The sequence below is a fragment of the Amblyomma mixtum genome, chromosome 9 (assembly GCF_055824585.1).
Source record: "Amblyomma mixtum isolate Tamu chromosome 9, ASM5582458v1, whole genome shotgun sequence".
NCBI lineage: Eukaryota > Metazoa > Arthropoda > Arachnida > Ixodida > Ixodidae > Amblyomma > Amblyomma mixtum.
In genome coordinates this window covers 79,504,565-79,527,616 of record NC_143020.1, presented here as the reverse complement: position 1 = coordinate 79,527,616, position 23,052 = coordinate 79,504,565, and the positions used below count along the sequence as shown (strand labels likewise).

At 44.9% G+C, this 23,052-nt stretch overlaps 2 protein-coding genes across 6 annotated transcripts in view; both read right to left on the bottom strand.

Annotated features, from left to right (window-relative positions):
* LOC149329853 (uncharacterized) overlaps positions 1-3,478 on the bottom strand; it is a 37,049-nt gene extending 33,571 nt beyond the window's left edge. For both annotated transcript variants that reach the window (XM_089560586.1, XM_089560587.1), the window contains exons 1-2: positions 2,537-3,478; positions 1,174-1,311 (exon numbers count right to left, since the gene is read on the bottom strand). In XM_089560586.1, coding sequence (XP_089416712.1) covers positions 1,174-1,302 — 129 coding nt within the window. In that variant the 5' untranslated portion in view covers positions 1,303-1,311; positions 2,537-3,478. The remainder of the gene's footprint in view (positions 1-1,173; positions 1,312-2,536) is intronic.
* A 1,753-nt stretch (positions 3,479-5,231) lies between these two features.
* Positions 5,232-23,052, bottom strand: part of LOC149329852 (uncharacterized) — a 29,151-nt gene continuing 11,330 nt past the window's right edge. The window contains exons 6-27 of one of the 4 annotated variants that reach the window (XM_089560584.1): positions 22,213-22,266; positions 21,664-21,690; positions 21,523-21,579; positions 20,463-20,489; positions 20,340-20,396; positions 19,498-19,524; positions 19,350-19,406; positions 17,159-17,185; positions 17,019-17,075; positions 16,530-16,556; positions 16,390-16,446; positions 15,708-15,734; positions 15,567-15,623; positions 14,925-14,951; positions 14,784-14,840; positions 12,993-13,019; positions 12,857-12,913; positions 11,558-11,617; positions 11,411-11,479; positions 9,090-9,149; positions 7,811-7,867; positions 5,232-6,169 (exon numbers count right to left, since the gene is read on the bottom strand). In XM_089560584.1, the coding sequence (XP_089416710.1) occupies positions 6,056-6,169; positions 7,811-7,867; positions 9,090-9,149; positions 11,411-11,479; positions 11,558-11,617; positions 12,857-12,913; positions 12,993-13,019; positions 14,784-14,840; positions 14,925-14,951; positions 15,567-15,623; positions 15,708-15,734; positions 16,390-16,446; positions 16,530-16,556; positions 17,019-17,075; positions 17,159-17,185; positions 19,350-19,406; positions 19,498-19,524; positions 20,340-20,396; positions 20,463-20,489; positions 21,523-21,579; positions 21,664-21,690; positions 22,213-22,266 (1,086 nt within the window). In that variant the 3' untranslated portion in view covers positions 5,232-6,055. The remainder of the gene's footprint in view (positions 6,170-7,810; positions 7,868-9,089; positions 9,150-11,410; positions 11,480-11,557; positions 11,618-12,856; positions 12,914-12,992; positions 13,020-14,783; positions 14,841-14,924; positions 14,952-15,566; positions 15,624-15,707; positions 15,735-16,389; positions 16,447-16,529; positions 16,557-17,018; positions 17,076-17,158; positions 17,186-19,349; positions 19,407-19,497; positions 19,525-20,339; positions 20,397-20,462; positions 20,490-21,522; positions 21,580-21,663; positions 21,691-22,212; positions 22,267-23,052) is intronic. The other 3 variants (XM_089560582.1, XM_089560581.1, XM_089560585.1) reach the window with 3 other exon arrangements.

Below are 23,052 nucleotides of genomic sequence, written 5' to 3'. Positions count from 1 at the left end.
TTTGGTTCTTTGTGCTCTGCAATAACCACTGTTCGATTAGGAAACTAAAAAGAATGGATTATGTGAGCGACCACCCAATTAAGTAACAGGTGTTTCCGCCATTTCGCTAGTATGGAAGTAAGGATGGGTATACTGAAGCTAGCAGCTCGATCTCTCACTCGGGTAGATAAACCGCAGTGTTAAAGTGTTCTACGCTTAACAGTGGTCGCTGTTGAATACTGTGAGCCGTTTTTATGTTTCTTCCTTGTAAGTAAAAACTCCTAAAATGTATTTTCAAACATACGCAGCGCAATACCCTCGGAGATCAAATCTTTATTGCTTCTCAGTGTTACCATAGCTATTAAACCCATTAGAGTTTGCTGAAAATACAATGTGTTGCTACTTGTGTTGCAAAGTCGCGTGGAGATAAATGTCACATCTGGTACCACGCAAGTAGATGCAAACACCAATGACGAATGATGTCAAGTGCCATGAATATGGTCCTAGCTGTGTTCATGCGACAACGCAGCCATAGCGTAGCTCATTTTATACGGAAAAATGGAAGCTCAGGAAATTTAATGAGAACATGTGACAGCATGCTCCGTCCGCCCCAATGCATCGCACATGCGGTGGTCTCAACCTCGGTTTGGTAAAGCGATGCCAGCTTCGCGCCTTCAGAGAGAGCTGTACGTGCTGGCGTCTTGCTTATATTCGCGTTAAGCAATCAAACTTTCGTAGACAAAACACCACACTAATAATATGCAAAGTTCACTTGATAGATTTTTTATTTAAGGTAACATTTGGTCTTTTTAATTTATAAATGGCATTTTGAAATTCATGCGCACATTTTTATTTATAAATAGAACTCCTGGAGTTCGTTTCACTTTTTCACGCATTGAGACAATGGGACAAATATATGGTCTGGTCACATGATTATGATGCTAATTCATGCGAAGAACGCGTTGCGTACTCGAAAAACTTGCAACAACTGGCGCTCTCAATGCGCTCTGTGAAGGGCCGCATTGATCACTCAAGCAGCACAGAAGATAACGTTGTCGAGGATGTCTACACACGGGCACGCTCGGTCCTTTCTCCCGTTGAGCTATTGTCGGTCTACTACGACACTTTGATCGCGGTAAGGTTCTATATTCATGGATTGCCCAAGAAAAAAGAAACTGATATGGGTGAACTTACCTGATGGTTGGGGTCCTTCCGCAGCTGGGTTGGTTGCGGCTTTTGAGGAGCTTTGCAAGCTTTAATATGCGTGAAGAACTGTTGGTTGGGAAACGTTTCATTGCAAACGGGGCAGTTACGCGTATCCATTGAAGAAATCTGAAAAAGTGCCGTAAATAAAATAAATAATATAAAAGCTGGTCTGCTGCAAAACACCTTTGTGAATTATCAATGAGGGGAAAGCGCTTGTTGTTTAGAAAAGAGGTACGGAGCTGAAATCTAAAAATGTAGGCGGGAACAATTTGGAATTAGCAATCAGGATCCCATATTGGTGAAGCTGTTCTACCCCAAATCGATGTTTTGCTCGAGAGAAAGTTACGCGTCACGCGTCGTGGCCACACCTAAGCCCTTTTGCGTTTCTGAGCTGAGTTGAATGAAGCACTAAACAAAATGGTTGGTAATTTAGTATTGCTAAACACGGAATATCGTGCAAAGGAAGTTTTTTTTGTAGGTGTACACAACCGTCCGTGCCTGAAAGCGCGATTGAGTTGTCCACTGGCCGTCGGAGCCAGTTATGCGCGTTTCCTTCTCCCAAAATCAACGGTGTCACGTATTTCAAATGGACCTCCCGTGAGGGCCATTTTCACCATTATTAAGAGCATCTCCCCCATCACCGAACATTTACTAAATGGTTTAGCTACAATAATTTTTGCATACGGGTTGATTTTTCAGTGACAACGTGAAAAACCAAATCCCCACGCAGTTACTGAAGCCTGGAAGAAGGCCGTCACCAATGTCAAAAGACAACCTGTTTGTATCGCTTATCATCGCTTATCGTGCAGTCGCTTATCATCGATTGTACAATACGCGCCTCCTGCGGCGAAGAAAGCAAGCTTCACCAGTTTGATCGAATGTTTAAGAGAACCCTTCAAGGGGGAGCAGATTTTTGATAAGCGAATAAATACTCTATACCCCCCCACGCAGCCTTGCGGTTTTCTTTCTAGCCGCATGGCCGCGCTTGGGACGATGCCAATGAGTAATTACTCCCGTACTGCAAGCTTCGCTGGTTTCTGGCGCCACGAGATCGCGTTTAAGTTACGATTGACTTGTCCATAATACTGCCGCCATCCATTGAAGACACCGTGTTTTAGGATACGTACTGATTATTGCTCCAATTTTAAGATATACAACAAAACGTGAATGGATGCCGCACGTGAAGACGGCTCCATCCTATGCTTGCAAAAGGGCTACGCAAAAGCTTGGTGTAAACGGTTAGTCGGCCACAGTGTTCCCAACAGAAACGTAGTTGCGATTTGAACAAGAAAAGCATAAAAAGCCCAAGGATGTGAATTTTGAGCATAAGAAAGCAAAAAATGCGACGTACCTTTTTCTCGGCGTTCAAGGGTTGCGTCGAGACTCACTCCGAAACTTCCCAGTCCGGTACGTACCGTAGGTTTCGATAGCGACGAATGATAAGCGTCCGGGAAAATCTTTTAACATGAGAGCACTGGAGGGGCCATTGTAAAGAAATGGAGTGGAGCCGGAGCGGAGAAAGAGGTGAGAGGGAGGAGGAAGATAGAAGGAAAAGGCGCGCTCCGGACTTGGAGTATGTGTCGGGCGGGGAGATAAACAGAGACAATCGTAGCTGTGACGTAATCTTGTCGGCCGGCAACGACGCGGGGAGGCTGAAGGGGGAAACGAGAGCGGCGCGCCCGTGTGGAGCCTGCACTTGTATGGCGCCGAAAGCACGTGGTGCAAAATGAGCCGGTCTCCATGAAAAACGTGCACCCTGTCCACCTACTTTGAAACCTTACGGATTTCTTATCTTATAAACTCACCATGCAACACGCCCGAACGCTTATTTTTGTCAACCTCAGGAAAATGGTACTAATTTTGCAATATTCAACATAAACGTATGTCACATTTTCAATATGAAGTGGCACCTCATCGGGGCGCCGAAAAAGAAATAGACCTCTCATTCAGATCGGATTGAAACTGTTATACATTCCCTACATGATGATAACCCAGTAGCCCTCTTATATCCCTGTGGCTGGAAATAGCGCTCTGTGTAACATAAACAAAGATGCAGGTGCTTTAGACATGCAGCGCCACTCGGGCCGCGCTCAAGGCGGCCGCCGTCGTCGACAAAGTCAGCGCTTGTGCACGCAGTCGAGAGGCAAAGTTATCATGTCAGTTCGAAAACTAACACGGTCGGAGCTGGTTCTATCTTCGCCATAGCTCCGATAGGAGTCGGTTTCCCGGTCCGAAGAAGTTCCTTCAGCGCGCTCCTGTAACCTCTACCGTGGAGGCCGCAGGCTTGTTCGACCTTCCTCGCTTTGGCAACCGCCATGCAACACACCCCGGTGGCAGTCCTTTTAAAAACAAGTTTTAAGGCAAAGGCCTTTAATGGCTTATACCCGCGGTCCTGACTGTGCGTCCGTCCGTCCGTCCGTCCGTCCGTCCGTTGCATAAAACGTTTGTGATTTGTGGCGTTTAAAAGAGATGGCGCCACACATCTGAGTGTGCTAGCCACTATGCTACGCTGACTTCCTGCGTACGCATATACAGTTCTTGTCTAGCGTAAGATCTCTGAAGAGCGTTGCGGGAAAGGCTTTCGCCTCATCGCACTTTAGATCATCAAAGTGCCTCCTCGAAAGTTTTGAGCTGATGTTGATGCTTGTTGAGTTCATGTTGAGACAACAGGATGCCAACATAACCCCAATGTATGTTGAGCCCACTCAACAACTGCTAAGCGGATTTACCGTTGCGCTTCACCCAGCACAGCTTTTGCAAAGATAATTGCAGTTAAGAGACTGGTGGTTTTACACATCACGTAATAGGTAAAGTTAAGCTCTTAGGTGCATTAGGTGAAACATGGAAATGGACTCCTTGAAGAAACAGTTTGAAAAGGCACGCTCTCCGATACTTTTTCGCGCACCTGTACAAGTTCACGCGCATGTCCAGACCAATATACATGAGCAATCCTATTAGAGTGAGCTCTGTTACACATGTGCGCTAGTGCATGTTCGTAATTAGCTTGACTTCCCCCGGCGTTAGCGCCACAGAGGGGTCACTTACGCTCTTGTGTTCACCAGACGCAAGTATTCGAAAAGCCACTTCGAACTCCCGTTGTTTGTCGCCTACCAATTACGCTAAGGTCGTTTCCAAGCAGCTCAGGTAGTTGGCCCAATATTGGAAATGGATGGTTTCACTGAGGCCCTATGTTGGACCTGCATTTGCCAATACATTCCCGATACTGGGCCGATTAGACGTGCTGCTGGGGATATTTTAAAACCTCTTCACTGAGAGCACGGCCTAAGGACGGCAACTTTTACCGCATGTGCTTTTAAAAGCTGAGCTACATATCGCCCACACCGCGGTCCTCACGAAAGAACTGAGTGGGCTTCGAAACGGTGGGCTGTGCGACATAAATCTTCGATGGAGTCCATTTTCTTCTTTATTAGCCCGCTCCCAGAAAGATAAATTTCAGCAATACGTTTTGTTTGAACGGCATGACATTGCACACGAGACCATATAGTATCTGGACGTTAAAAGTGCAGTGAAGAGGAATCTGAACGCGTATTTTTACCGCGGGAACTCGATATACACGTTCCGAGCATTCTTAAAAACTTCGATTCATTGCCCTGAGTCGCCGATTTCCTTAATTAAATCGAATTACCGTCCGGATCCTGCCTTTTTTTTGTTAATTCTCCCCGTACGGTGGGCGTAGTCGACCAACGCGTGGAGTGCCTTTTACCCAGCAACGTGGCGGCTTGCCGCTCCGCCATCGGCGGAGTAATACGTAGTAATCCGTAGTAGCAAATAGTTCGTGCGTATTTTATTTGTGCGGGCTTATTTTGCGGCTATATTATCTGCGAATGAAACTATTTATTCACGGAAACCTAAAAAACAAAATAAAGCGAAAGCAAAGCCTCCACGCAGCTGGCTGAAAGGCACTCCACGCGTTGGTCGACTCCGCCCCCCGTACGGGGAGAATTCCAAAAATTAAGGCGGGAGCCGGACATTAATTCCATTTAATTAAGGAAATCGGACACACAGGGCAATAAGTCGAAGTTCCTAAGAATGCTCGGAACGTGCAGATCCAGTTCCCGCGGCAGAAAGACGAGTTCAGATTCCTCTTCAGTGCACCTTTAAAGTAGGGATACCGTGGCTGGAAATGCATCTTTTTTATGGATATATTACTTCCTGTTCTTTGTGCCGTTGGCATCAATAGAATAACAAAAAAAGTCGCCTTACTACCGACGGATAGAACTTAACTCTGCAGTTAATTCCGTCCACATTCAGAACCTCCGCGAAGAATGCTTCCGCGGCAAAAAGGTTGGCCTGTTACATCTTTCTTTTCTGAGCTGAAAGAATGTCATGCCTATGCCTTTCTTGTTATGCTTAAACATGTCAAAGCTGTTTTCATTTATTGTTGTTATGGCCAGTGGAGTTAATACAGGACGCCACGGACTATGGCCCCATGTTACCAACTGTTAGTTTTTAAGTTGCATACAACTATAGATACGAAAGTACAAATGAAATTAAACATGATTAAAGAAACGAGGAGGTCTTTGATGAAAAGTCTTGTTTTTAATTTTATTTGCTCTGGACTTACTTGAAAAAGAGTTCTTACCACGGGGAGATGGTTACAGCGCAGAAAATATCTGATGAGGCAAATGTTATATTCGGCGCAGTCGGGGTTTCTGTAGATTGCAGCTTTAAAATACGAAAGGCCATGAAGAAGTGAACGTGCAGTTTCTTTCATTCGGAATGCATATCTAATGAATACAATGCCACAGCTACAAGCATATGCAAGATGATTCGAAGGCCCGGTCGATTTTTTAACGGTTATGAAAGAAAATCAGTCTTCCGTTTTCGATGTGTTCAGCTCCAGAACGGTCTACTGGTGCCTCGACGTAGGCTGATGAGTCTGGTGCTGTCCTTGATGAACTGGACAAACCAAAGCGTCTAGATGATGACAAGCAGCATGTAGTGCGTCATGCGCTACTTTAAGCTGAAAAATAAAAAAAAACCATCTAGCTTAGCACAGTAGGAAATTGCCAGATAAAAGCTGAATATATTCAAGATTTAAGCAACTTTATGCTATTTGAAAGCATAGTTCTTTCCAGTAGTAATGTGCAAACTGCTTTCTCGCAGCTTTTCATAACTGACACAAAAATACCGAAATCTCACGCAATATGTGCCCGAGGAAAAAAATATCGTGAAGCGACACTTTCCGCTACAGGACCGAGATTTTGATATGTGTAGCTTTGTTTCAAAAATTTAAAGTCCGTTAGGCTAACTTCTCGATCTTGCAGACAGAATTTTACGGTGTCTCCATGGTTAAAATTCTGTGTGTAGAGTTCTGATGCCCGCACCGTAGCTGGTTATTATTTTCAGGGAAGTTTTAGGTTTCGGTTAGAAAAGGCCAGGTTCCAAAAATTATAGAAAATACTGTGCTTGTGTTTTGATGAATTTAAGCTAGAACACGTGCCTATATGCCTGAGTAATTACATTTTAGTCAAACCCACTGCATTCACAACTGCTAGGCTACAGATATTTACCTATTTACGGTGACAGAGCGAGAGGTCGTTACGTACTGAACCGCCGAGAGCTGTTCAAGAAACGAATAGAAAAGCGAATCCTGCGTGTTCTCGAACTTCAGCTTTCACATGTAGATAAATTTCAGGTTACATGATACAGCTTTTATGTCCAAGTAATAACAGAATATTTTTGTAATGCGGTATGTACCATGCTTCAGCGCGTCAAATCGAGTGCTCAAAGGGATTTTCACTACCAAAGATTTTTTAAAGGGTCCTTCTGGAGATCGCGAAGCGATGCTTCGTATCGACAGAAACAACTTACACTCTCATAGTATCGTAAATAACATATATTTACGCCGTTTTCTTGTTCATAGACAATAAGCAATTATCCAAATCACCAACTTCATCAGACTGCTTTGACATTGTTTGTTGTTAGTACTTCAATTATTTATACTTTTGAAATCAGGTCATCATTAATGATGAACTTCTAGAAGTTCATAAGTTTTGAGCGAAGTTTCCAAAGCCTCGGCAATAAGAAGAGAAAGCGACCCTTTAAAGGGGTCTTGGCTGCACCTCGATTGACGCAGCAACTGTTTTGCTATAACTTCCTCGCTTCTCTTACACTTCTGCGGATGCTGCGTTGCAGCTGCAGGGCCGAACCAGCCACTGCACCAACAGTGCATCTCCTTCTTGATTAATCATCTGTCCATTACGCTACACATGACTTACTTTAACTTTTTTGGAGATATTGCTATTTAACTGTATCGCTCTCGCACGAAGGAAACGATTGGCTGCGGCATTGAGGTCTGTGGAAACCGCCAAGAACAATAATTGTTCACGGCACATATTAATGTCACATGACAGGTGTATGAGGAAAAGGTGCGCGAGAAGCTTCATTTTGGGTCGGGAGCTACGGTGGGGAATGAATCTGCGGCCTCGCGGCATCTGCATGAGGCTATCAAAGCTGCGATCGCTCGGTAGAGCAGGAGATACCGACGCCGCCTCGTGTTCGGACTGCGAAGTGTACAATACAAAAAACCACAGCAACTAAACTGGCGTATCTCAAGCTGCGATGATCGACTCCTAGCTGAGCCCAGAATATGATACTGTACCTGATGCAGTTCGGCGGCCCATTGTTGCATGCTGCATCGCGATTGCTCGGTGTTGATCTGTAACAAATAGATTTCGCAGATAACAACTAGGGCTATATAAAATGGGAGTTGAAGCTGAGAGAGCTATACTCATTTCTGGTGCAATCTCATGCTTCAACACTCAGTTTTAAGCAATACGAAAGGAAACAGAGAAGCCCGTATCGCTGATAGGTGATGATTTACTTGCGGCTGTTCTGATTATTGAAGACCTCCTTCGTTGCGCCTTTATCTCGTCTGCTCCAAAAAGCGGGAGGACAGCTCACATAGAACTGCTGGTTTGGCGTCAGCCGGCATTTTTATGATCTGAGGAATCTTCACTGGGCTTCGAATTAGAGCCGCGGCCCGTCAGAAATAGGACGAAGCGTGCGCTCAGTTTTCAAAACTGCTACAGGATTTAGGTAGACAGATGGCTAACATTGCGTTCCCCTATACTTTTGCGCATCTGTAACTGATTGGCTTGGCGAATCCGCAATAAGTGTTTTTGTCCTTGAGTGACGCAAGTATTGGTGATGAAAGGTCATTAGATCTGAAACACTAATCAAGGCATATGGGAAAAGATTTGGTCAGCCGAAAAAGAAAGGGACGTTGGGCGAACTGCCCAGCGCTGGCAAAAAACAAAAACAAAAACAAAACATGATTGAGCGCCATAAGGCTGGGATGAGTTAGAAACTTCAGATAATCGTGCAACCTGCGATTCAAATTATAAGTGCACTCCGGAACTCAGAATGAAAACAGGACGTTACTAACGGCGAATGTGCATGTAACTCAAAAGCAGTCTTAGGTATATACAGTACGATCGTAGCAAATGAAGCCTTGGTAGAAAGGTTTGTTATGACTACGAAGCTGCATATGGTAAGAGTAGGTAGGCTGTTTATGCAGAGAGACGTGTGCAGTTTCTGAGCAAATTTATTACATGCTTATTGTCCTGCTCGCGAGGAATGCATTCGTACTAAACTAAAAAAAAAACTTGATACTTGCGGTTCTTGCTGTGGTGAGCCGCTAGTAGGCTATAATAAATATAATTTGAGGGAGAGCACCACTGAGCTTTCCTGTTACCCTATTAATCTTGCACCAAATGACAACCTTCATCAATACGGGGTTTGAACCATCTGGCTGCCAGCATCGACAGTGGAGCATGGACAGCGCTCTCGGGAAGAATGACTAAGAAATATCAAGCCAGAAAATAAAACGCACATGTGCGTTTACCAAAAAGGTGAAAGTACTTGAAGAATTCACATACCTGCAATTGATTGATAACAGCCGAGAAATGGTCGCTCGTTTTCTTGAGTGCTTCGTAAGCCTGCGTAATACAAGGTGTCCGGAGTATTAGAAAATATATATTTTTTAGAAACTGATGGGAGGAATACTTATGAGGAGAACAGTGACCTTCAATATCAAAGATAAGGTGAATAGAATGCGCAATGAGGAAATGACCAGGAGGTGCCTTAGTTACTGGGTTTCCAGAGCTTACCTCCGTTGACAGACCGACGATGTATACGAATACATAACACTCACTAGCCGTTTATATTTTTGTTCATCCTCTGCACAGGTCTCAACTGCGTAGAGACGGAAGGAAAATGGCATTCCTCATACGAAATCTTCATGTGGAATCTATGGCTACCGGTGTGAGGCTTCCTGAAGCGCCTTGTTAATTTTCAGTTACTTTATGAAGGGCGTTTCACGAAATTGAGCCAAGGCTTAATAAATGGCATGACGCAGATGGCTGAAATTAACGGCAGGTTGTTGACCTTGGAGTAGGGGGCCTGGCTGCGGTTTTAAAATTTCACGTACACAGTTATTTGCCGAAAGTCGATTAGTTAAAACCAGTGAATTTTATTTTATGGATAGGGGTGTTTAGCAAAGATGAACAGAGGGTAAAGGAACGGTCGGTTTAGTTTAATTTAGCAATATACCTCCTGGCCAAAATTGTTCCCTTGTATATAGTAAATATGAACAAATCCCACGTAATTGCTCTCCTGCGCGACTATTTTGTAGTGCTCTAATACGTGCTACCATCATTGTTAGCACTATATCTATTTGGTGTCGGAACCGCGTCTTAATCGGCCATTGAAAGTAATATATATGCAATCACCCAACAATACATCTAAGCTGAGATGTAGTTTAAGTTAGGCTTTCAAGTCACGACAGTCTAGATTCTTAATAAGACATGATGTTGGGCTAGTCGGTAAGACAACATCATGTCTTACTTCGATACATTTCTTCTACTCTGGGCTCTACCACTCTTCCTATGAACAAGGGACAAGCGGCAACTACCTATGTTAACCTCATCGCACTGTCAACGTGCCAGTCAAGAGAAACTGCGCTTTGTCTGTGTGTATTCGTGCCTTTCTTTTGTCTGCGCTTTGTGTGTGTGTATTCGTGCCTTTCTTTTGTCCCGTCTTCTTCGCGCAGTTTTGTTTCGCTCTAACCATGAACACACTGCGCTTTGTGTGTGTGTATTCGTGCCTTTCTTTTGTCCCGTCTTCTTCGCGCAGTTTTGTTTCGCTCTAGATTCTTAACTTCACTCAATAAAAGGGCTCAATATGCTAACAGATTAAGCCCTTCATACCAGATGAGGTGACGCAACCGACGAAACCGACGCAGCAATGTCATCACAAACGTGTTTACAAGAGATCGATTAATTTATCAGTTTTCTATCACGCTTTTAGATTTTACTCTGAGGGAACTCAGGTAAACATTCTGTCGATCACGCGGCAAAAACGACGCCGAGTCCGCGGTGGAAGATTTCCGTTTCTTTTTGTCTGTACGGTACCGAGGCAAACAAAATTTACACATTTTCTCGTCGTTGAGAATAGGTGTTTCAGGAAATTGCAGGAAAGGGCGCAGCCCATTCTAAGATTTCTGAGAAACGGTTACGTGCCGTTGTCGGGTTTCGGCCAGGTCCCGTGAGAGCGTTTTCAGAAGCCTTTTGTTTTTTTCAAGCAAGGAAGTGCGCCTGGTGCCTGAGGCCATTTCTGCGCACTGATGAGCCACTACCTTCCACTCTATCCAGAGCTTAGCGTCCCGCAGCGCTATTGGCCCTTCATGTGCCTCTGCGTTCGTTAGGAAGTCCCATATAGCACTTACAACACACAGCCCAAAGGAGAAGGCGAAGTGACCTGAGGCACCGAAAAACAAAGGTGCTCTCTTTACTCTGGCGGTGGTGATATACTTTTTCTGCAAAAAGGTATGGTAAAGTTCGCTGTTCGACGCCAATCAGACGGAAGGAACCGTATTCAATTTTGGCTTCAGGTTCGGTTTTCGGTTCGGGTGAACTTTTGGTGTGAGCCTCGCCCTGGTTTCACGACAATGTTCACCTGAGTTACCCCTAAACGACAGATTGAAGCATATCATGCTTAGAAGACCTGTGAACTGTGTCATAGGAGCGAATGATAAAGCGAGCCAAGCAATCGAATTTAACTCGGAGCCCTCCGCTATACGTTCTATCTTATAGTCCATGTGTTGCTTGAGGAAGTTAAGCGCCTAGAACCTTGACATGCCCCTGATACGGGACTTTTGGCCTTAACAGAGCAAATTATTACAGCTTCCGGGAGTACTTACCCCGTGCGTTCCTGCTTGGGCCTCTTGTTTGGTCGCATATAGAGTTTGCTGGAGAGAGTTGAGTGATGCCTGCAGCAAAAGAGAAAGTAAAGGTAAAAACCTGTTTCGAATGGTACACACTGCGCGTGGTGGCCGTTGGAGTCTTACCTGCAGGGCAGAGCTCGCTGTTTCGACAGTTTCTATGCGTTTCTCCAATTGCAAGTGGGCCTGGAAGAAGCAGGGACTGCTTATTGAAACGAAATGGAAATGAAGTAGTGCTCATATTGCAACAGCGTTTGCTATACATCTCAACTTATCCTGAACAAAGCAAACCAGGATGTGGTTAATGCGCAACATGTGTAGGCGGTTGAAAGAAATGCGAACCATGCTCAAAGGAGTAGCTGGTTAGTATCATTTATTGATCGGGCCTTCTGTTTTTAAAGGAAGTGTTCTATTAATAATCACTATTCTGTGTAGTTACTGATGTGATGAGACATGATGAGAGCACTGAGAAAAATTAGATTGGCGCTTGGTAAAAGTGTTGGTCCTAAGATAACATTTGAAAGGTAATTTCGGTTGGCATATTTGGACAAAGGGCATGATCTGAGCGCAGGAGCACTTCACAGGCTTGTCAATGGTCGGTCCATGGCCATAAACACAATCAAGTGCGAAAGCTTTGCTGGGTAATTTTAAACCCGAGAGCACAGCTAAAGGCTTCGCAATAATGTTATTTTTTCGGTACTAGGAAAATAACAAAAAGTATAGTATAGACGGAAGGTATGTTAACGGATTGATTTAAACACAGCGTCTCACAATTACGCGGAAGTATGACAGGTGAAAAAGAAGTAAAGTAGAACAAAGTACTACTAGAATCATTTTAACGGCTAGAGGAAAGCATAAGTAAATGTCTACGCAGAGCGATGGTGACGTGACGCTCCTGGAAGAATGAGGCGTAAGTCCTAGGTATTTGGGATGGCGTGTACCATTCGCGATTTCTTGCGTGCTTTTGTTTACAGATCAAATTAAAACCAATGAAAGAATAAACGGGCATGCCCCACTATTCACAATTTAGGCCACGAAAACACGCACTAATATTTCCATCTCTGCCCTCTATAGCCATGCAATGCAAAGATACTCTTCTTAGTAGACGGCGTCCTTAGATTTCTTTTTCGTATTTATCTGGTCGTGCCACATCGAAATTATGTCCAGCGGTTAAAAAGAGGGTGTTAGTTTGACTTTGCGACAAGACGGCGATAAAGCATGCAAGACCTCGGACACAACTGTTTGGGACAGTGCTTCGTGCTACAATGCAGAATACAGTGATTAATTGTAACTATGGCCAGTTCACAATAAATGTAACTGCTCCCTGGTTATGTGAGGCTAGTTAGTACTATTTGACTGCAGCCATCACAACACTGATGTTCTTCCGGTCCATGTATAAAATTGTAAAGCGAATACAGGTCTTACGTTCCCGACGGTGTCCTGAAGTGTCTTCAGTGTCGAGCTCAGAGACTCAATGCTACCCTGGAAACCCAATCGTACAATTAGGAACACGGCTGCTTCAGACTGATGAATATGCATCAAGAAGTGGGCAATAACTCACATTTCTCTGTGAAAGTTCCATAGTCAACTGAAAAAAAAAGAATGAAAGCAAAATAAACGAAAGCAACGGGTAATATCGACGTTCAGGTCACAAAACAAAGGCATCTGCGAAAATGAATTTCTCAGGGTAGAAAATTTCAACATTCGGCACGTGAAAGATTATGCGTTCTACGCCTCCATGCTACATGAAAGTTCATGCTTTTGATCACGGCATAAACACTGTCAGTGAGGGCACAGGCTAAAATAGCATGTCGTTTAAGGACAAAGAATGAAGCTTTGAATTTAACATTTGAAAAGAAATTGGTTCAGGGAACATTAATCAATAAATGCCACCGGAACCTGCCGTAAACAGGCTACTTGGAAAGGGACCGTGTCACTAGGGCTTTGTCTCCATGACATAGTGTTACAAAGCTTGTGCCTGTTTTTGGCCTTCCCTTAATTTGGCCTTTCGGGGCGCATGTAGTACAAGTGGCTCTTTAGAGGTCAGCGAATAAAGGAAACAACTAAAGAAAAACAACAGTCTAAAGGCGAGGGTATAAATGTTTGCCGCGGACTAGCGGTCTGTCGATCCATTCCATGAACGAACACCCTCACGCCGCTCGGTGTTAATCAGGGGCTCTTCGCCGCCTCCACCAGCACGGGCACCTGGCTGCGTGCACAGCTATACTTTTTTTACAGCCACCCGGATGGCAAGGGCAGCCACGCCGACCTGCAAGATGGCGGCTGCTCCAACGACCTTGACCGCAACGCTTGGCCGCCGACGGCCCGGCACCCTGCTTTGTCGCTGCTCATGGAAAGGGAGGGGCTTTCTCTCGCGACCCATCCTCACCAAGGGTGCAGGTGTTGTAGTTGTGACTTGGGCCTCCCATTTGGTCGCAACTTCCTTCTGAGTTACTGTTTTGCTTACGAAGTCCACCTTGAGCGTATTAGGTCTGTTAGATATCTTCTTAAGATCTTTACATCTCTTCTTTTGGATCTCTTTTTTACATCGAGGATGCAGGGGCCGAGAAATGCGAGCCGAGCAGATTGCTTGGCGGAACTTAGTGCTTGCTAAAGTGTGTGAGCTCTACCAGGGATGTGGTCGAGAAGGACACCTCTGGCCGGGCTCTGATACCTCGAGAAGGGTGGCGGCGGCTCCGAAGAAGCTCAGCCCAAGCTCACCCGCATTCGGAACGCCGCATCGTACCGCATCGAACTAGTGTCGGCCGGTGGTCCTTGTGACCAGACCTCGCCACTCCGTACGCAGGTCACCGCTTTCCCCTGCTGCCTCGAGCTCTTTCTTTGCCCTTGAAGCTCGATCACTGCATCTCATCTTGTACTTTTGTACTGCTCTCTTCAGTCGCGTAAAACTGCGTACGATTATGCAACTTTTGTTGGTCGGTATGCTGGTATTACCCTTTAGTTAGTATCAGCATACCACAGACCTTTGTTTTTATCTCCGTATTTTGCAATTCCTCAGTCGTGTCGCTCCAGTGCCTTAATTTTGTAATCAGCTTTTTGTTGTTAAACTCCGTGCGTTAAACTGGTTTGTTACAACTTGATTCAGAGTAAAGTGCTTTGCTGTCCGATCTACAGAGTGATTCTGCGGCTAATGAGGTATGGGCCTATCACGTCTGTGGTGCAATCAGCTGTCGCGGTAGAGAAGTTCATCGTTCCACTCCCTCCCGTCTTGCGGAGTGCGCAGCGGAGGGCAGTTGGTCTGATTAACTGGCGATTCCTTCCGCGGCGATAGGTCATTTACCCCACCAATTATATTCCACATACAAAGCAGGATGAGAGAACACAGTCTCACTTTCTTCGTATCCTCTTCATTTTTGGAAACATTCGCCGCCAGAGCAGCCATCCAAGCCTAGAAAATGAATAATCTGAGTTAGCAACACAGGTCTTGTAAATACCCTGGTGTATATGAGTTACATATTCACTAGTAACTCACATCTCTTTCAGAAAGTTCCTGTTTGAGCTGAAAAAAAAGAAAAGAAAGCTTATGAATGCACGCGCATTCTACCTGTCCGAAACAAATGCATGCGCGGTAGTTAAAACGCATTCCAATACGGCCAATCTTTCACACCTTCGGCACTTACATGTTCGCAAATCAAATGCACATTCATGCTTCTCGGTATGACAATGAATAACTTCAGCGAAGGCTTAGGGCAGAAAGGCCTGCCGCTGAATGACAAAGGGTCCGGTCTGGCTGCAATATGTGAAAAATTCGGTACAGGAAACATAATTATTTATTATTTCTTTAGTTTGTGGGGTTTAACGTCCCAAAGCAACTATGAGGGACCCTGTAGTGAAGGGCTCCGGAAATTTCGACCAACTCGGGCTTTCTAACGTGCACTGACATCGCACAGTACACGCGCCTCTAGAATTTCGCCTGCGTCGAAATACGACCTCCACGACCGGGATCGAACCCGTGTGTTTCGGACCAGCAGCTGACCGCCAGAACCACTCAGCCACCGCGGCGGCAATCAGTTATTGCCTTCCGAAGCTGCCTTAAATATGCTGTTTTGAACGTAACCCTTTTATTAGGACCCTCTGCTTAGTATAAAAAGTAGGAACTCATTAAAGACCCTACCTTCGTCACGTCCGCCTCATTTGACTGACCATTCGCCGTCAGAGAAGCAATGCTGGCCTGGAAAATGAACGGTTGGATTTAGGAACCCAGGAACTGTAACTGAGCTTGCGCATTTAAGCCACCAATTAGGAAATTACTCACATCTCTCTGAGAAAGTTCCTCTTTAAGCTGGAAAGAAAAATGAATGAAAAAAAGGTGACCACGTGGGCATTTGCACCGCCTAATGCAGTGTGCTCAAGGAAACTATTGTCGAGTAAAGCTAAGGAACAGACCAGGAACGTACGTTTCAAAGTAGGCTCTTTAACCGATAGCGTCGGATGATTATACCGACGTCGTGCTTAACCTCCTTAATCCGCGGTTAACTCCCTTGCACTTAATATTCTCTTCTGTTGTCGTGTATCAGGTGTGAAGGAATTACCCGTGATTTCATTACAACGGCCTATGGAATTGGCTACCGGGCCACCTTTGAGGGGAACATACTGCTTCATTCTTGAATTGTATCCGAGTTTGGGACGCATTTCAATGGGGCAAATTTTCCACCCTTAGTTGTGCGAAAGTTTACTGGTTCGTAACAGGTATGCGCATCTGTCAAATTCAAGTTAATGGTAACGAATAGTGCCAGAGACAGCTTAGGTTAAACCACCCGTTGTTGAAAGACAGAAGGTGACGTTCTGCCATCAATGTTTGGTAAAGGTGGGCTCATGACAGATCAGATTTGCTTATTGGGCTCGGGAGCTTGAATAAATAGGCTATTTCCAAGCAGTCTCCGTCACTGGGTCTGACTGCTTAGTCTACAATATAGGAGGACAGTAGAAAGCCTTACTATATTTAGGTCCTCTTGATTTTTCTGAAAACATGCCGTCAGAGAAGCAATGCTATCCTGGAAAAGAATGGTTGAAGGTAGGAGCACAGACACTGTAATTAATTTCGCGCATATGCATCGCCTATTGCACAATGACTCACATCTCTCTGAGAAAGCTCCGCTTTGAGCTGAAAAAAAGAACAGAACTAATTAAATCGGCTGGTAGCATGGGTGTTAAAAGGTCTAAAACAAATTTATGCGTACGGAAACTAAAGCATTTTATTACGGTCAGCTGCCGCAAACTCGGCGGTCGAGCTGCGGACTCGTAGAGAACATGCAGAGGTTGGTCCTTTGAGTGTATGGCAGAGAAGAATTTTTTAGAGGGGTTGAAGTTGAAACGGCGTGACGTTGCATGACAGCGGGTGTAGCTTTGAAACAACATTTGCAAACGCAGATATTATTTATTACGAATTCCTTGAGGTTAGCGCAAAGAAAACTGGATCAAAACACTAGCAACACTGGCGAGGACAGAACTATTTAAGTACTTTGCGAAATAATTTGGTAATTGCCTACAAGAGCAATCATAAAAAGGCAGTTGTGAGGCGAATGCTGTCTAACGGAAAAAGTAGGATAATGGAAGAACGCCTTACTTTCTTCAGGTCTTCTTGGTTGATCTGAACCATCTCCCTTAGGGAAGCAACACAGTCCTAGAAAGTGAATAGTTAGCGATAGAACGCAGTTCCTAGAATTGAACTGGCAGATCTGCATCATGAATTAGGAAATGACTCACATCTCTTTGATGAAGTTCCTCTTTTAGCTGAAAAATAAAATAGATGGAAGCAGCTGATCTCACGCACATACGTAAACCGTCAAAAAGAAAGGCACACACGGGAATTATCGCCTTTTCTCTCTATTGGTCAATACGTGACATAGGTTGAGCCCTTGATTTCGAGCACCAAGGTAAGGGGATAAATGTGTAAAGGCGACTAGGCGTACCTGAACAGTATATCACCCGCCAGCGTTCAGATAAGCCGGATGGCCCAGCGGACGGCATTTCAGAGGTGCAATCGCGTAGTTGGAAACTCTTTGCGTGTGGCACCATGCGCCGAGCTTGATGCGAGTCGCTCCGAGGAACGTTGAGATATGGCGCGAGATCTCAATTTACTCAGTTGTTTCAGTAAAGTTTGGCAGGCGTTTTCAACGTCTACAGTGTCACAGATATCGTACTTCGACGGAAGGAATTCTCCCACGGTACAAACAAAGCTTGGCGTTGTCATCGCTCGTGATAAGGTCTTCCCTCTACTGTCCCAGTACTTGGCGCAGTGGTAGGATTCAGAGAGCTCGTATCCTGCTGTTGAAGCTTTGGACACCTTCGCGTATAGAATTACAGCTCGCTTAATGCTACCAAGACCTTTACAGGGTATGATTCGCCGCGAGGCCGGAAGGACTGGGAGTAGATTCATTGCTTGTCTGAAAAAGTTTTCCGTCTGATTTTCGGCGAATTTCTTCGAAACTAGCCTCAGAAGAGCGGCGATCCCGGCGAGGGAGCGAAGCAAGAACACTGCAACAATTTCCCTCTAAATTGCTGAGCGCGAGCTAAAGGAAACGGCGCGCACATTGCGTACACTGCGCTCCTCCAATGGTGTCCCATTAGCGACTGGATTGACGCACCGGGCGGCTGAGCTGGTAGGACAAGCGTGTGGTCGACAATGATGGCACGGTTGAACTATGTACCCTCCTTTGTAGCGGCCATATCTCGAAATCTTTAGCGCTGCTGCCTTAAAACAGAACGACAAACTTGCGCAATAACGGTAGCAGCAAGTGTTAGGGTCTGTGAAGGTTCGGGAGAGCACACCTGTAAGAAATTTTGAAAAAAAGCGTAGCTAGTTTTGTCTTTTCCTCTCTTTTTCTACGCTTGCAGCAGCCTGGCTTTTGCCGTGAATCCCACATTGGTCAATCTCCGGGCTTGGAGTGTGAGATTTGTAAAAATTCAGGGTGGCACTTTGTTGACCTAAAGTGCGGTGAGGCGAAAGCCTTAAGCGCGGTGTTGCTGCTTGTGTCACTGATGTGTTGTTAAGATGTTAACCTTCGCCTCTAAGAGCGAAACGCGACAGCGTCTTGCAACGCTGCCAGGGAGTCCACAGAACGCCATCGCCCGTTCGGTTCTACGCCTTGCTCGTCGGTAAATTGGTTTTTTGAGGAAAGGAAATGCATCTGTCTCGCATACCTCGGTGGACACCTGGACCTCGCCGTAACGGAAAGGCAGGAAGATGGGAGTGAACGAAGACACCGTATTCACTAGACGCGCCTTTGTTCATTCCAAACCATCGAGCTGGTATGGCGGAGTGGTTAGCATGCTCGTGTCGCACTCCGGAGACCGCGGTTCGATTCGCGCACTCGCCCAATTTCCTACTCAATTTTGTAGATTTATCTGGCCTGATTAGAAAGGTTAATTGGGCTAATTGAGTGATTAAGGCTAACTAAACTCACTCCCACTTACTTGGAGCATCACTATACGATCCCTTTAATTGGTTGCACCGTTACTAGCCAAAGTACAATTGGCCCGTTTGAAATTCGCGCACTGTGACGTCTCGACCGTTTCGACCAATTGAAAAGCGTGAAATTTCTGTCGACAGCTCCTGCTTACAACGATGAGGCATTAAAGGCTTCGGCCTTAAAAATTGGTCGACCTATATGCCATTAAACACGGCAGTGCACATTCCGAAGCACAAAATATTGCAATCGTCATTGCATAAAAGTTTGCAGGCTGGCAGCTCACAGGTGTGGTTTCATGTTTTACAGTATGGCAGGGACCGTTTTCAGCAAGATCATATGCTGAACTAGGCTATCGTTTAATGACGCTTTGATTTCGATATTTGGAATGAAATAGGAAGCTGGCATAAATAGGCAGTCATGAAGGTGACCCGTTACTAGCGTTATGTGTCCAAGGTTCAAAGCAGGGTGAGAGTAGAAAGCCTCACTTTTTTTAGGTCCTTCTGGTTGGTCTCAACACACAGCTTCAAAGAGGCAATGCTGAGCTGGAAAAGATTGAATGGTTAGAATGGTTGGACAGACGTAGTCGTTGAACTCGTGCTACATCTGCATGATATTTTGGGTAATATAACTCACATCTTTCTGGGCAACCTCTTCTTTGAGCTGAAAAACAGAAAGTGAATGAGAGCAGCTGATAACTTTGGCATTAGGACCACCTAAAACAAACGCACTCTGGGCCAGTAAAGTGTGTTCCAGCGCCGCCAATTTTGCAGAATAATACTTGTGGGGGGGCTAGTTGGTGCATGTTTCCAGAAAAGGGTTGTAGCGCCGAAACGGACAACGCACAGAAAGCTAGACGGGATAGGCGCAACTTCCAACTGATTTATTCACCGCGAATGCGAATGAATATAAGGGAAACAGTCAAGAGGGATAGCAAGAACCACACATGCACGGGAGGGTTGTACAAAAATTGAAAAAAAAAGATTGAAAAGCTTTCTAAAAAGATGGTTTGGTTTGGTTTTGGTTTATGGGGTTCAACGTCCCAAAGCGACTAAGGCTATGAGAGACGCCGTAGTGGAGGGCTCCGGAAATTTCGACCACATGGGGTTCTTTAACGTGCAGAAGCTTTCTAAAAAGCTAGCTTTCAGTGTGTTGTCTGCTTTGACGCTACTTCTATTTTCTAGTAATTTTGCAGCCTTCAGTTGTAGAAAAGTTTCAGATTCGTAGCAGACCAGAACTGGTCAATTAACTTTAAGTGAATGGTAGTGAATATTTTCAGTGTGGGGTTAAATTTGAACAGCCCTATTGTTGAGGAACAAATGGTGAAGGCTTTTCTTTAAACTTTAAAGCAGTGGCCTAAAGAAAGTTATTTAGTAATTGCGCTCGGGAACTGCGATAAAAAGGCTAATATGAAGGCGGGGCCGCTTCTAGCGCTCTGCACGCCGTGCACAAAGTATGATAGGATAGAATAGTCTTACCTTTCTCATGTCCTCATGATTTGTCTCAGTATTCGTAGTTAGAGTAGCAATGACACGCTGTGTAATAAATAGGAAAAATTAGTAGGACACAAGCTAGAAACCATCAATTTGGCGTTTACTCACATCTCTTTGAGAAAGCTGCGCTTTGAGCTGAAAAAAAAAAGAACGAAACGATCTGACTATTTGTGCATTTGGATACCAGAATGTATGGTATGCACGAAATTTATTGCAGTTACTTATATATTACGCACACAGTGCAGGTCCTCCTTCTGACAAAGAGAACAAAAAAAAAGGAAAAAATGAAAAGTCAATACGTCACCGGAAGGTGAGCCGCCAATATACAGTTGAACCGACCGGCGCAGGCCGACACTTATATACAGGGTCGGTCACCTAACACTTAAACACAATTTAAGAACAGGCTATTTAAGTTAGAATAGCGCTTTGTTCAGGATAGCTTTGCCAGCGGGGTAGTAGGCCAGAATACAACTAAGATGCTGGTTAGCTAATACTGAATAGTTAACTGTTTAACTATTTCTATGCGTTTATCTATATAAACGCCATATCTCAAGATCTTTTGCCCAGTTTTCGTGAGATAGAGCGTGAAACTTGAGTAGTAATAGAGGCACCGGGTGTTTCAGGGTACATCAAGGCAGAAAAGCACCCAGGAAGCCGGTGTTTTTAAAAAATAAGATTGTTGCTGTTGTCTTTCCCCCTTCTTTTTTGCGCTTGAAGCTACCTGAAGGCGGACCCATTAATTTTACAGTCAGGGTCCTCCTGAATATGTTGTATTGCGTTGAAATACAAATAACCACGATTCTGAACCTGATTTGCAGCTGCCTTCGTAGTGAATCGCGTATTCGTTGATCGTCGAGTTTGAAGTGTGCGGCTTGTAAAATCAAGTCGGGCTATACGCAGGTAAGTACGGTAGTCTGCATTTCAATGCGTCAAATCTACCCTACATTCTGTGAAAGTTTACAGGTTCGTAGCACAGGTGGGTTCATGTTTTAAGGTATGACAGGGTATCTTTTCTGGACGCATATATGATTAAACGGCGTGCAGTTTTTAGGCAGAAGGGAAAGCTTTGGCGTGAAATTTTGAAACAAATGGACAATAATGAAGGTGACCCCGTTACCAGTACTCTGTGACTATAGGTTAAGAGTAGCATGAGTATAGAAAGCCTTACTGTAAATATGTCCTCTTGATTGGCCTGAACATATGCCATCAGGGAAGCAATGGCTTCCTGAAAAATAGATTATCAAAGTTAGAAACAAAGGCGCGACAACTGATTTTGTACATTGGCATCATATTTTGGGTAATGACTCACATCACTCTGGGAAAGTTTCTCTTTGAGCTGAAAAAGAAAGCAAAATAAATTAAAGCAGGTGATAACACTGAAACTCAGACCGCTTGAAGGACATGCCTGCACGGAGAGTAAAACGCAATCCAGTACGACTAATTTTCCATCCTTCGGAGCTTGAAAATTTATGTAAGCATAGGAGACGCGCACGCAAAATATACTCGTATTTTCATGTTTAAGGGAATGGCAGTGTGAGGCTAAACTGAAATGCCATGTAATTGAATCACAAAGCATTTTCTTAAGTAAATAGCAAATACATTTAGCAATTGGGCGCCAGAGCTGTGCAAAAAAGGCTAATATGAAGGCAAGGCCGTTTCTGATGCTTCGGTTTGGTTTACGGGGTTTAACGTCCCACAGGAACTCAAGCTATGAGGACGCCGTAGTGGAAGGCTCCGGATAACTTCGGCCTCCTTGTGTTCTATAACATGCACTGACGTCACACAGTACGCAGGCCTCAAGGAGTGTCTGCTGCTTCGTACCGAGTTTCTAGAGTATGACGACAGTAGAAAGTCTTACGGTTCTGATCTCTTGATTTTCCTGGGTATTCACCGTTCCAGAAGCAATGGAACTCTGTGTAACAAATGGGTAGAGTTAGTAAAACACACACTGCATATGAATGAGCGAATCTGTATCACTTATTGGATAATAGCTGATATCTCTCAGAGAAAGTTACTGTTTGAACTGTACAAAAAAAATTCTCTCTCGCGGTCCAGACTGCACATAGGCATGAAATGCTTTGAAATAGTAGCGTAGCACACTGTGGAGACTCTACTTCTTTGAGTCGTCTCGGACAAATACTACTATCCGCCCACGATGTCGCTCGGGCGGGCAGGTGCAGCGCCCTCACTACTTACGATGGGTTGTTCGCCGCGCCGAACAACCCATCGCAGCGCCGCACGAGCTAGAAGAGACCCTAGGACGAGCTAGGATGCCTCGATCCAGCGTTCCGTACTGCGCTGTTATTGCCTATGAAGCGATGGCATATACACACGGCGGGGGATTGTGCAGGATTTGGTGCAGATCCAAACGCTGGATCCATGCACCTTAGCATGAGCCCAGCTCTTTTCCGGCATGCTCGCGGGTCGCGGATTAAGCAACGTTCGCTGCGCTCTCGCTTCGCTCTAGCCACGAGGACTGCGCTTACGCCGCTCGGGCCTCGAGAGAAACATGCCGTTCTTCACGTCACGCGCTGGCATGAAAAGTCCAAATGATCCAAAGGTAACAGAAAAATCCCATGGAATCCAATCGAATCAAATGCAATCCAATCCATTGCACTCCAATCCAATCCAATACAATCCAGTCCAGTCCAATCCAATCCAATCTAATCTAATCCAATATAATCCAATCTAATGCAAT